Below are 12,308 nucleotides of genomic sequence, written 5' to 3'. Positions count from 1 at the left end.
CAGACAAACCGCATCGCTCGGATCCTGGCAGGCAGCAAGAAGAAGATCTGCACAAAGAAACCTCGCTTCATGTCTGCCTGCGCTCAGCTCATCATCGCCTTCCTCCTCATACTGCTGCAGCTGAGCATCATCGTGGCTCTCTTCCTCATGGAGCCGCCTGAGGTAAACTGTGTGTGTGTGTGTGTGTGTGTGCGAGTGTGTGAGTTGCTTGAAAGAGTTTAATCTCTAAGAGTCTGCTTCACCTCAATAATGGTTTTAAATCACATAGTAGCATAAATGCATTTTTGTTTTCTTAATCCAAAGTAGTTGAACATTCTCACAATTCTTGGCCAGACCTACAATTGGGCATTTGAAGTTTGCAGGTCAATGAATGTCAGTGTTAATTCTCTGTCAGTGCGTCTGTTTTCATCATCATTCCCTGCTTTATGGAAGAAAAAGAAAAGGCGCTTATAGTAGGGCAAATCCCTAGTAGCTCACCGGCAGGATAAATCTGGGTGGGGAAAGTTAAAGGCAGCACTTCACCTTCATTAGCCCCAACTGCTTCTTCAAGATTTTATCATGTTTTGTTGTCTTCATGTTTCATGTCTTTACAGGTGATCCATGACTACCCCAGCATCCGCCAGGTCAACCTCATTTGCAACACCACCAACCTGGCTGTGGTTGCCCCGCTGGGATACAATTGCCTGCTCATCCTCAGCTGCACCTTCTATGCCTTCAAGGTAAAGGCCAAAGTATTTGTTTTTGTTGTATATCATTCAAATAAAAATATCAGAAATAAAGTTACTGAGTGCTTAAAAGCTCTGAGGACACATGTTGTTGGAACCAAACGTTCCTGGTGTACTGTAGGAGCTTGTGTACTCATACTATAATAGGTCTAATTTGCAGTTATAGAGGAAGGATATTCAGACCCTTTACTTCGGACAAGTTGCGGCCACTGTGCTAAAGGGGTACTAGGACTCTGTGCAGTTTTTGTACATTGTTGCATCTCAGTTTGTGTCAAATTATTTGAAATTTACACCACAATGATTATCAAAATAGTTGCCAAATAATTTTCTCTGTTCGTTTTTAGAATGTTTTTGTATGCAGAAATCTTAATTAGTAAAGTAACTAAAACTGTCTCTCTGAATTGTAAGTAGAAGTGGAAAGTGACATGAGCAGTAAAAACATGAGTAAAAGTACCTCAAATTGGTGATTATTCAAGTACAGTCCTTATGTAGTTAGTCAGACCGTGATTAAAATAGAGTTTGTAGTAAATGAATATCTGTCACACCAAACATATTATAGTCAGTGTTTGATTGTCGGTGGCCTGAGAGCATCCACTATCCGTAGAGCTCAGAGCTGCACGAATGCTCTGTGTCTGTGAACACAGCAGCAGAGAAAACTAATTCAAGTGTGGTGGTGAATGATTATGACTCGGTGTTGCAGCTAATTGCACATTATGGTGAGGTTAACAACACTGTCTTTCTTTGTTTTATTTTCCTAATGTAAGGCAGGATCCACAGAACAACAGAGAAATGTATGAATGTTTGCTCATTGTTTGCAACTCTTTCCCTCTCCTAAGACCCGCAACGTCCCAGCTAATTTCAACGAGGCTAAGTACATTGCCTTCACCATGTACACCACCTGTATTATCTGGCTGGCCTTTGTACCCATCTACTTCGGCTCCAACTACAAAATTATCACCATGTGCTTCAGTGTCAGCCTCAGTGCCACTGTGGCTTTGTGCTGCATGTTCGTACCCAAGGTAGGTCCACAGTTTCTACTTCCCACTCATTCACTTCCCTGAACCGCACAGTATATCTCTCCACATGCTACAATAACCTTTTGATTGGTTTTAAGCTGTCCATTAATAGTGTATATAAGGAAACCTCAAACACTTGGTCTTTATAATCAGTCTAAATCAGTGCACACGGTATATTAAACGGCAGGTAACCTTAGCAAAAGCATTAATATGCATCCTGTCAGTAGTACCTGTTTATATGTCCTCAGTAATACACCCTGAGGCGTTCTGATGTAGAAAATCTTGGAGAACTTAATATGATGGGTTTATTTTCACATGTATAGATGCTTGTTGAATGTTTATGTCAATCTTTTCTATTCGTTTTAGAGCAGAATATTTACATCCTCCTCCTAGAACCACTGTAAAATTTTACTTTTCACATTCCCCTATCCAAATGTTGTGCATGCAGTAAATCACAATTTGGTTTGGTGTGTGACTACTTAAACGTGACGATAAATCCCCTTGAAATATTTGTTGCTTGACGGCAAACCTGTTATTAGAGTGGTAATTCACACACAGGCAACACTTCCAGTAAACACCATGTAATTGAACGTAAGTGTTCACTGTTCAGTTTTTAAATAAATAGTATGAAACCTGAAATGACTTTTTCACGTAGTGCCTTGAAGTGAAAATGGCTCGTCCAGCTTATAATTGCTCGATGTCCCCATGGAGTTTGAAGGAGAAAGTTTGTGCTTAAACCACAGCAGTTATAGAATCAATAAAAACATTTAGCAGCTGCCTCTTTTGAGCGTTATGTTTTAATAAGAGTTTTACATTACAAAGGTGACAGCCTCCATCACTCCTCTAAAAGGAACATTTATTAAAAGAGTCTTGTCTAAACAGGCTGCATCAAATTATTTCCAAAAACATATGCAGAGATTTTACTTTTGCTCATTATTAAATTGAGTGGTCTTCTTTTATGAATTATTTTGCTATATTTAAATAACAGACTCCATGTTTTATTACATTTCAGGTGTACATCATTCTAGCCAAACCAGAGCGTAACGTGCGCAGTGCCTTTACCACGAGCACAGTGGTGCGCATGCATGTGGGCGACGGCAAATCGTCCTCAGCTGCCAGCCGTTCTTCCAGTCTGGTAAACCTGTGGAAACGTAGAGGCTCAACTGGAGAGACACTCAGGTATGTGTGTGTGTGTGTGTGTGTGTGTGTGTGCGTGCGTGCGTGCTATTACACTAGAGGCTTGTTGGCCAGGTTAATACCAGGTTATTCCTCAGTTACAGTCCAAGGCACCATTTCTGTAATGGCCCCACTGAGACTATTTATGGCGTGTGTGTGTGTGTGTGTGTGTGTGTGTCTGTGTGGGCTTGCGTGCTTGTGTGAGTTCTCTGAGAGATTGATTCCCTGAACTCCCTTGAGTCTGCTTGACTGTTCTTCTGACCCTAACATGAACTGCAGACAATTGCCTAATGGAGACATGGCAAAGACAGAGAGAGGACTGAACTGAGGACAGGAGGGTGGGGAGACATTTTTGAAGGAGGAACCTGAATACAGACGAGAGGGTGGAGGGAATCAACAGAGAGGTGAAAAACAGAAGTGCTGGAAGAGAAAGAGAAGAAAAGGCTGATGGGGTAGTGTGACAAGGAGGGACATAAAAACTTTCACGCTTATCTTTAAGCCATCCACAAGTCATCTACAGTGACAAGGAAGCGATCAAAGGAAACAAAGGGAGAGACGCACAGTCACTTGGCCAGGATGAAAAGCTGAGAAAAAAGACAAGAACACTTTTTCGTTTGTCAGCAGGTTACTTCAGCTCACCCGGCTTGGCAAGCAAGATTTCAATCACGCTCTTCTGAGAAATGTGTTCTCTATCTCCATCAGAAGTGTTTCCATCTTCGTTCCTTTTATTCCCCTCTTCCCCTCTCCATCTCTTTTTAGTCCTATCTCCCTCTGTGGGTGGTGGTAATTGGCAGGGCTGTCTATCTCCTCAGTGCAGGGCTGGAAGCTGACTCCTTTGAGATGCTGTCATTGTGTATTCTGAACAGAAACAGGCAGACATGAAACCAGCAGTGCAGGAGAGGAAATAGAAGAAATATTGAAGATAAATATTTGGCTAATGTTTGAACCAAATGTTTTGTCTTCTGAAAAGTGCATGGTATGCCTTCACCAGACACCAGAGCTGGATTTCTGTAAGATGATATCAAACAAACTCTCTGTGGGTGTAAGCTAGTAGTAGGTCTGGTGTGGTCATACCAAATCCTTCAATAAGAAGGTGGTCCGGCCTGTATCACAACATGTTCTGAGTGATCTGATCACAAGTGGACAGCTCTTATTACAGATGTGCACTCGCTTACAAATTGCATGATTTTAAGAGTTGTTGCATGTGGAGAAACTTTGTGAAGCAGCTACAGTAAATTTAAAATCCTTGATACCTTCTTGTAAATTCAGCATTAAAAACAATATATAAAGATGTTTGTTTCTTTGTATAACGTGTTATATATATTTGCATATAGAGCGGGGAAGTGAGATGCCATCATGATGGGCCTAAAGCTGTCCACTTGTGATTGGATCGCTCATAGTGCATGTTGATACCAAATGTAAACAGCCTCTAAGAGACTCTTCCCATGGGATGAAATGTATAGATCACAGAACTATGTGTAGGTGCAGGTCAGCGTGTGCAGCATATTGGATGTGTGTGCGTATGCATGTCTCCAGGATGATTTGAGTTCTTTTCACCCCCAGCCAGGACGGCATGAAGTTTAATCACGAGTTCCACTATAGATTAATCACACTAATTAACCTGACAAAAGGAAAAGAGGAAGAAGTGGGCAGGGGGGGCGGACAGAGTACTGTGACTGATGTGAAGCAGAGAAAACTGGAAAAAATTGTAAGATAGAGGAAGAAATAGAGGAAGAGAGAACCTGACAAAGAAAAATGAAGAACATACAGAGCAGGAAATTAATTGTAATGCACGTAAACTCCAATTGAGTCAAGGCTCCATTTGAATATGTTTGTATCTATTAAATTACATGACTCATCTAGATTAATACATTTTAGATAACGCAGAGCGGATCAGGCACAGTTTATGTAATTTTTTTTCACTGTTTTGGCTTGTAATGCTAATTAACTGCTAATGAGTGCCTCTAGATTGTCTCCACAAAACAGGTTTAATTGTCCTCGCAACATCAGTATTTTATCATGGAGAAAAATCTGATTTAATGCATACTTAAACAAGGAGATGTTGCTGTCAAGATGAAATATTAATGAACAGCATGATGAATTTATTGAAAGGAGCACAATTATTGGAGAAACAAGTATTAAAGTATTTGCAAGCTACAAGTTCCTCTTAACAACAAAGCCTTCACGTGGTCTAGTAAGAATATCACATCTACATGTGATGTATCATGATGTGATACAAAATTAAGACATTTGAAAAAAGGGCAGCTAATGTTCAGCTGCCAGCCAGAGAGTAGAGTCTGCAGGAAAAATAAGTAAAATAAATGTTTCTGATCCTTAAACATGTTAATCACAACCATACAAAAGAATCTCTCTCTGTTTTATATAAACTGAGAAGAAAGAAAAAAATGTATTTGTACCTATATTATATTGTGGTGAATCATTAAAAAATCATAATAAACTAATTAGCTAAATGTGTTGAATCTACCTTTCGAGAACTAAAAACAACCCCCTTTCTTTCTTGTTCCTTTCTTCCTGTCCTCCAGCTCCAACGGTAAATCAGTGTCTTGGGCGCAGACGGAGCGCAGCGGTTCACGCAGCAGCCACCTGTGGCAGCGGCTGTCCTTCCACATCAAGAAGAAGGAGAACAATCAGACTGCTGTCATCAAGCCCTTCTCCAAGACTTCTGAGGAGCGTTATTATGGAGGGGGGGGGCTGCCCCCGCATGTCCCTCTTCCCTCCCTCCCCTCCATGTCCTCCCTGCCTAGTCATCCCGACTCTGTCACAGACAAGACCCTGTATGATCTCTCTGAAGCGGACGAGCGCTACTCTATCACCTATCGACCACAGACACCTTCACCAATCAGCACGGTCAGCCAGAGGCTGGGGGCAGGTTACGTCGAGGAGCCTCAGATGACTGCTGTTCCACAGTACCCGAGCAGTGTCTGCAGTGGCGGCAGTAGCAGCAGTTGTGCTCCCTCCAGCAGCGGCTCTGTTGTTGTTGGGAGTGACGGCCGTTTGGTCACTGTGGACGACCATCCGGGACGGCCCCAGAGTTCGCTGATGGATCAGATCAGCTGCGTTGTGAACCGCTTCACTGCCAACATCACTGAGCTCAACAGCATGATGTTGACACCCTCTCCAACGCACTCGCACAGCACGCACAAACACACACCGCCTTCTCCTCATCCAGCCGATCCATACCTGTTGCCCCGCGAAATCCAGATGCCCCCGACACTCACCACTTACGCTGAAGTCCAGCCCCTTCCACCTGTCGAGTCTGGCATGGGGGGCCGGGATGGCTGTCCTGTTCACTCCATGCCTCATTCACCTTACCCCCTGCCGCCTCCTCACCCCCAGACCTCCCCCTCTCTCTCCCCCATGCGTGGAGGACTGATCACCTGCCTCGCCGACTCCCCTCTGAGGAGGGCAGAGTTGGAAGAGGAGCTCATTGCTTTGACTCCGCCTTCGCCTTTCCGCGATTCCCTGGCGTCTAGTAGTAGCTCGCCTATCTCAGAGACAGGTCTTTGTCTCCCTCCAGTCCCCTCCCATCCTCCGCCCTCTCCCCCTTCGCCTAGGTACAGCAGACTGACACTCAGAAACTACAGCCAGAGTTCATCCTCACTGTGAGGCTGAGTAAAGAAAACGCAGAAGCGAGGAGCACTCAAAAACAACGGTGAAAGAAGAGGATGGAGAGACTGAAATCCATTCGTCCCTACGTGGAGTGAAAACCTGAAGTAAAGGAGTCGTGGATGGCTGGTTGATGAAGACGCCGAGCGTTGAAGGTCTGCTGTATTCGTGTTTACATGTTCGCAGTGAGGTGCAAGTATAAGAAGCTTGCACACGTTGTATTTTCCTAGTGCTGTTTCTTAAAGTTGGGCGTGAAGAACTACAAAAATGGCTGCTATTGTGCAGCGTTTTGGTGTTTCGAAGGTAACGGGCTACGTGTCAGCTAGGTTGGGGTAGTGGCCTTAAGGTAACATGGCTATCAACTAATTAGAGATTGTGAATGTGTGTGTGTGTGTGTGTGTTTGTGTGTGAGTGTTTGTGTGCGTGAGTATATTTTCGCTGTCTCTTAGATAATGAGAGTTTATGGCGACATGACAGCAAAGAGTATTGATGAGGTAAGACTCCCAAAGCCTGTTTGGACTAAAGAGAGGCTATCAAGGGCACATATACATTTAGTCATACGCACTAACACACAAACACATAGGTGTGAGCACACACAAACAAATACAACTTAAGGGAAAAAAAATGTAAATATATGAGGAGGTTATGGATTTTTCTGTGGTGATAAAATCCAACATGCTTCTGACAAAAAGTGCATTGTGTTAACATACCCGACTGTATGTTACTCTAAAGAACTTTATCACAAACGCATATTTTTATTAATTCAGCCCTCCGTACTGCTTTCTTTTCCTCTGTCCCCTCTTTCTCTCGCTGCTTTCTTTTCTCCTGCCAGTGTTTCCTTATTTTTTCTACTCTTCCAAGTTTTGTTTTCTTCAGAAGTTTGAATGTCTATTTTCTACACGATTCCTGAAGTAGTTGGGACCAAACCTTTTGTATTTCTCTGTCTGTTACTCGAGAAACAGGGAGGTGGAGAGATTGACAAGACAAGGCCTCATTTTGCTATAAACATCTTAGTCATACCATCTGGTTCAAGTGGATTATTGGCAGAAATCTGACCTCAAAGCGCCTCTTTAGTGTATGACATTTTACAGAGCATTATGTAAGGCTTAGCTGGATCCCGATCATGACATTTTTCTTTACAATGTGTCAGCAGGGCGCAAGTGCCACTCTGTTTTATCAGAAACAGTGCTTTGAATGGGATTAATTGAAATCACAATCATCTCTTGGTGTGAAGACCTGTTCTAATGTCTCCAGTCTTTACAGACAAATATGATGGAGCAACAACAGATTCATTCTGAATAGGCAGACATGAGAGTGGTATCGACCTTCTCTTTTAATAGTAACTAATCAAAATAATCAAATCTATTTTGTTAAAGTAAGGTCTTGCCTAATTGGATTAATCCCAAACGTCATGTTTTCTATTCTGGAAAAAAAAACGTTATCCAGCTGGTTATTACAATATCTCTAAAATGTATTTAATCACAGTAGTACATCTCGTTATTTCTAGGAACCAGAGTTTGATTTATGTGGACTCAAATCAAATCAGGCATGGAGGCCCCAAGCAAGGTCATAGAAAAAACAATCAGAGCAATTTGTCGAACCTCTGAATGTGAACTTTTGGCCGATGTGATGGTATGTCATGTCACCTGGTGCTCATGAAAACATAAAAACTGCATTCCTGCAAAAGTTGACTCATTGGGTCTGAATGAGACGTTACCTTGCATGAGAGCTGTCACGGTATCAGATTTTCAGTACATGATTATCATGGCCAAAAGAATTCCCATGAACTGTAATATCCCAATATCTTCTCACATTTTGGAAAGAGTGTCTGTTATCCTCTCCGACATGATGTTGTGCAGGAGTAGTAGCCACACGCTGTGTTTTCTAGCTAGTTACTGTGTTTTCTTCATAATTTTTCAGATTTTTTGGTGTATTTATGCCACCTAATATGACAATAAAAGAACAGAAAGAAACAGAAAAAAGAAACATTATATTCATAGGTGTATAATTAACATGATATCAATATTTCATTTTTAGATATCATGATTAATTCCTATTATAGATGTCTATTTATATGGGCAAACAGAAGTGAATTTGAAAAAGACTGCAAAACCTAACATATTTAATCTGCCCCCACTTCAGTTTTCGGTTAAAAAAGGAACTTTTACTTGTACCAACACTTCAACAGAATACTCGACCCAAAGTAGGACTGAAATATAAAATTTGATGTACCAGTGACTGCATTCTCTAAGATGCATTTGAGAAATGGGGCCTTGGCTTTGTATCAGCTCCCTCCACAGCGGAACACACTCAGAAGAGATAAGAAAGAAAAAGAAGAGAAAAAACAAGAGTCAAACATTTTAATTGTTTTGTATGAGGAATGTTACCTGCAGCAAAGACGTGGATTTGTACGTCTGACTTAAAGATAATTAAGCTGTTGGTATCTCAACACAAATCAGTACTTCGAAAAATGTTGCCTGTACTATTGTCCATCGCAATTACATCATAGTTTCTGCAGCATATGCATCCGTCTGCCGTGACAGCTGACTGATGCGGATACAGTCCTTGTTCTGATTTCTCCTCGTGAGTGACGTATTTCTGCTCTACAGTAGCCAGCAAGAACAAACTCAGACAACGTGATTCTGTAAATACTAAGGGCATGCAAAGACAGTTCTGTTTTGTTTCAGATGAAAGTAATTTTTATTTACATATCAACAAAAAAAGAAAAAAAGAGATGTTTTTGAACTATGTTATAACATCATACAGTACCAATATGTGTTAAAGACTACAGAAACTGTGTTACTACTCTGAATGTGAGTGACCATTCCTATTCAAATGTCTTGTAATTCAACAATATAATAATAATGAATATTAATATGATTATTGTGCCAAAGGGGTTCGGGAGGGTCTAGCTTATTAGCCTGTGGGTAATTAAGTGGTTTCATAAAAAAAATAAGAAAAAATTTAAATGTAAAACTGTTTCTATTGTTTTGGATATTTTCTATATAAATATTCCACATTTTCCAGTGTTAAAGCAATATTATCCATATGTATACAAGGTGCACATCTGAGGGGTTTCTTAAATCATCGACAATGTTTTAGATTGTTTTTTTTTTTGTTTTTTTTTTTTCTGTCATTTCTGCTGGACAATTCAACAAGGAAGATGGCGGGTAGATAAGTTGAAATTCTTCTTTGCACTTTCACTAAATCTTTAAGTAAGTAGAAGGGTACATGTCATTTCTTGTATCAAAGATGGTGCGATTCCCTATTTTTGCTGTGTGATCTTCTCACTTTGGAACTGACATAGAACTACAGTGTTACAGGAGTTAAGGAGAATATTTGTGTGTGCCACTAATCATAGTTTAGTATTTTGCTGATTTTTGTAGTGTGCCCGTTAGTTAAGACGCAAACCTGATCTGGTGTTGCTACAGTATGTCTTGTCAACTCAGAACAAGACAATGCAAAGAGACTAAATGGAAAAAAAAATGCACAGCTTGTGAGATTATTGTACAGAGACTTTTCATTATGATAGGCATAGAATTGTACCCAGAAGAAAGAACTGTTGCTGATAATTGTTGTCATAATTGGTTCTTGTCTCAAAGTGCTGTCTGTGCACCATTGCCTTTACATCTACTTGTCTAATTTGAACAATCTGGGCCCTGACCTGTTGTCATAAAATGAACCCGCGCTATTGTCGAGGAGGAGAGCTCCTGTCACTGATGGTGTTTCAAACATGCTGAGAGAGTCAAAGGGAGCTTGCTTCAGCACTTCGGCTGTGTGTTATAAGCCCCCCTGGGTGAGGCTCGACAGTTGAGTGCTACCTCTGCAGAAAAAGGCAGGATCGATGCTTACGTCTGCTGCTATCTTATTCTCTTTAAGGGCTCAGTTCTGTGACTTTATATCTTCTTGTATTAAATATTACACATGACCAATGTTAAGTAGCAGCCGGCTCATCAGGAAAATGCTGGAGAATCGTGGCCTCATATTAAAGTTAATGCAGGCATTGATTTGTAAGGTCAACAAACTCACTGAGAGATCAAATTTAATCTGTCACGTGTTGATCAAATATGATTTCATTTGAATCGTATCTCCTCATCTGTCAGGGGATTTTTATACCTGGTGAGCTTTCCGAAATTTTCCATGACAAACACGCAGAAGTCGAGCTACAGTACAGTAGTAATGCAGGACGGGGTTAGGACAAAGGTTAGAAAGCTCAGTTTGTCAAAAGCATTTTTCTTGACAAACTGAGCTTTCTGCACTAATACCATCGCTCCGCTTTTGAGCCCTGCCTCAAGGATCACAAAAAGCTACTGCTCACATTAATCTGGGGTGATCTCACTTATAGATGTTTCCCTTCATTTTCAAGCTGAAACATAATGTCTTATGCTAGCCAGGAAGATGATCTCCTGATGATGTCTACCCAAAAAGCTGTTGGCCGACTTATTTTCATAAATGCACTCTAAAGAATTGGATTGATAATCCCTGCGCTCAAAAATACTTTTAATCCAGGCATGCTCATCTGCTGATCAGAGGGGAAAAAAAACACAAGGTCATTTTTTTATTTTATACTGTTTGGAGTGAAAACCAGCTCGCAGTCCATCTAGGGCTCCCTCTTGTCTCTCAGTACTTTAACCCTGGTTCAGAGTCAGATATAATCGTGAGGCTGCTTCACATGTTTCTCTTCAATGTTATTTATAATGGCATTTTAAACAAGCCCGGATTTCAGGGTGAAATTTAATTTAGTTAAGCAGAAGTCAGCATCTATAGGCGGTGTGCTGATGTACTGATGAGGGAGACAGATTCAGAAGAATGGCCCACAGAAGGAGTATTGCTAAAAACAGTCATTTAAGGCTCTATCAATCTGACTGTCAGCGCTGTGTGATGGAGTGGCCTCTCCCACTGCCCTGGCTGACTGTTTGTTTGATTTGATGCAGAAAACAAAACTATGTTTACTGTATAAACACAGCATAGACATATGGTTGTTTACACTGTCAGGGCAGGCTGGAAGAAGTTTTGTTTTGTCAGCCCGCTGTCACAGACTCTCACATAATTATTATAAATAATGTGTCAGGTTGAACACCTTCATGAGTGTTGATAACACAAATTTTTACCATTTTAGCGGTGTTAATGACATTAGTAAATCACCAGATGCTTATGTGAGTTAACTGTTAGCCTAAACCACACTTGGGGGTGTTGTGTAAGGCTGGGTATTGAAATTCTTGTACATGGCGAGGTTGCGACGAAGTCTTCCCTCTGCCTGTTAATCCATTTATGATGAATCTGTTGATTGTTTTATCTTTTTTATCACAAGTAAATCAAAATAAAGCAATTAGCAGTATGGATAACATCCTAATGATCCCCATCCCTGAGAGTAAATGACTCATAACATTTTGTAGAAACAAATTATTAGAGTGTTGAGTGAAGATTGTTATATAGAGGAAAAAAGCAATAGATTAAAAGTAAATATTGTTAGAAACCAGTATTGACAGGTTGGTAACGTTTAATATCAAGGTCCCTGTAATAAGCATTAGCAAATAGGTAATAAGGCCTTTACAAGTCCTTATAAGATGCTTATTATCATCATCAAGACTATATTAGTGTTAACGATAGCATAAAAAATGTGTTTCTTATAATTGTTTTTAATTGCATTACAAACACATTTATTGAGTTTAACTAAGCTATGATGTCATCTTTAATAAAGTGGCAAAAGTTAGTACATACATGTGTAACAATGACATAATAGCTTAATTAACATAGTTAAACT

At 40.6% G+C, this 12,308-nt stretch overlaps 1 protein-coding gene across 4 annotated transcripts in view; it reads left to right on the top strand.

Annotated features, from left to right (window-relative positions):
* The window catches only part of grm5b (glutamate receptor, metabotropic 5b), a 70,035-nt gene extending 58,133 nt beyond the window's left edge, over nt 1–11,902 (top strand). For 3 of the 4 annotated variants that reach the window (XM_030398430.1, XM_030398419.1, XM_030398410.1), the window contains exons 14-18: nt 4–162; nt 594–719; nt 1,562–1,744; nt 2,754–2,920; nt 5,461–6,544. In XM_030398430.1, coding sequence (XP_030254290.1) covers nt 4–162; nt 594–719; nt 1,562–1,744; nt 2,754–2,920; nt 5,461–6,544 — 1,719 coding nt within the window. Of the gene's footprint in view, nt 1–3; nt 163–593; nt 720–1,561; nt 1,745–2,753; nt 2,921–5,460 lie in introns of all 4 variants that reach the window. The other variant, XM_030398400.1, reaches the window with a different exon arrangement.
* Nucleotides 11,903–12,308: the final 406 nt, after the last annotated feature.

The sequence above is a fragment of the Sparus aurata genome, chromosome 2 (genome assembly GCF_900880675.1).
Source record: "Sparus aurata chromosome 2, fSpaAur1.1, whole genome shotgun sequence".
NCBI classification, from domain to species: Eukaryota; Metazoa; Chordata; class Actinopteri; order Spariformes; family Sparidae; genus Sparus; species Sparus aurata.
The sequence above is the reverse complement of the archived record's forward strand: the minus strand, read 5'-3'. Positions and strand labels throughout refer to the sequence as shown.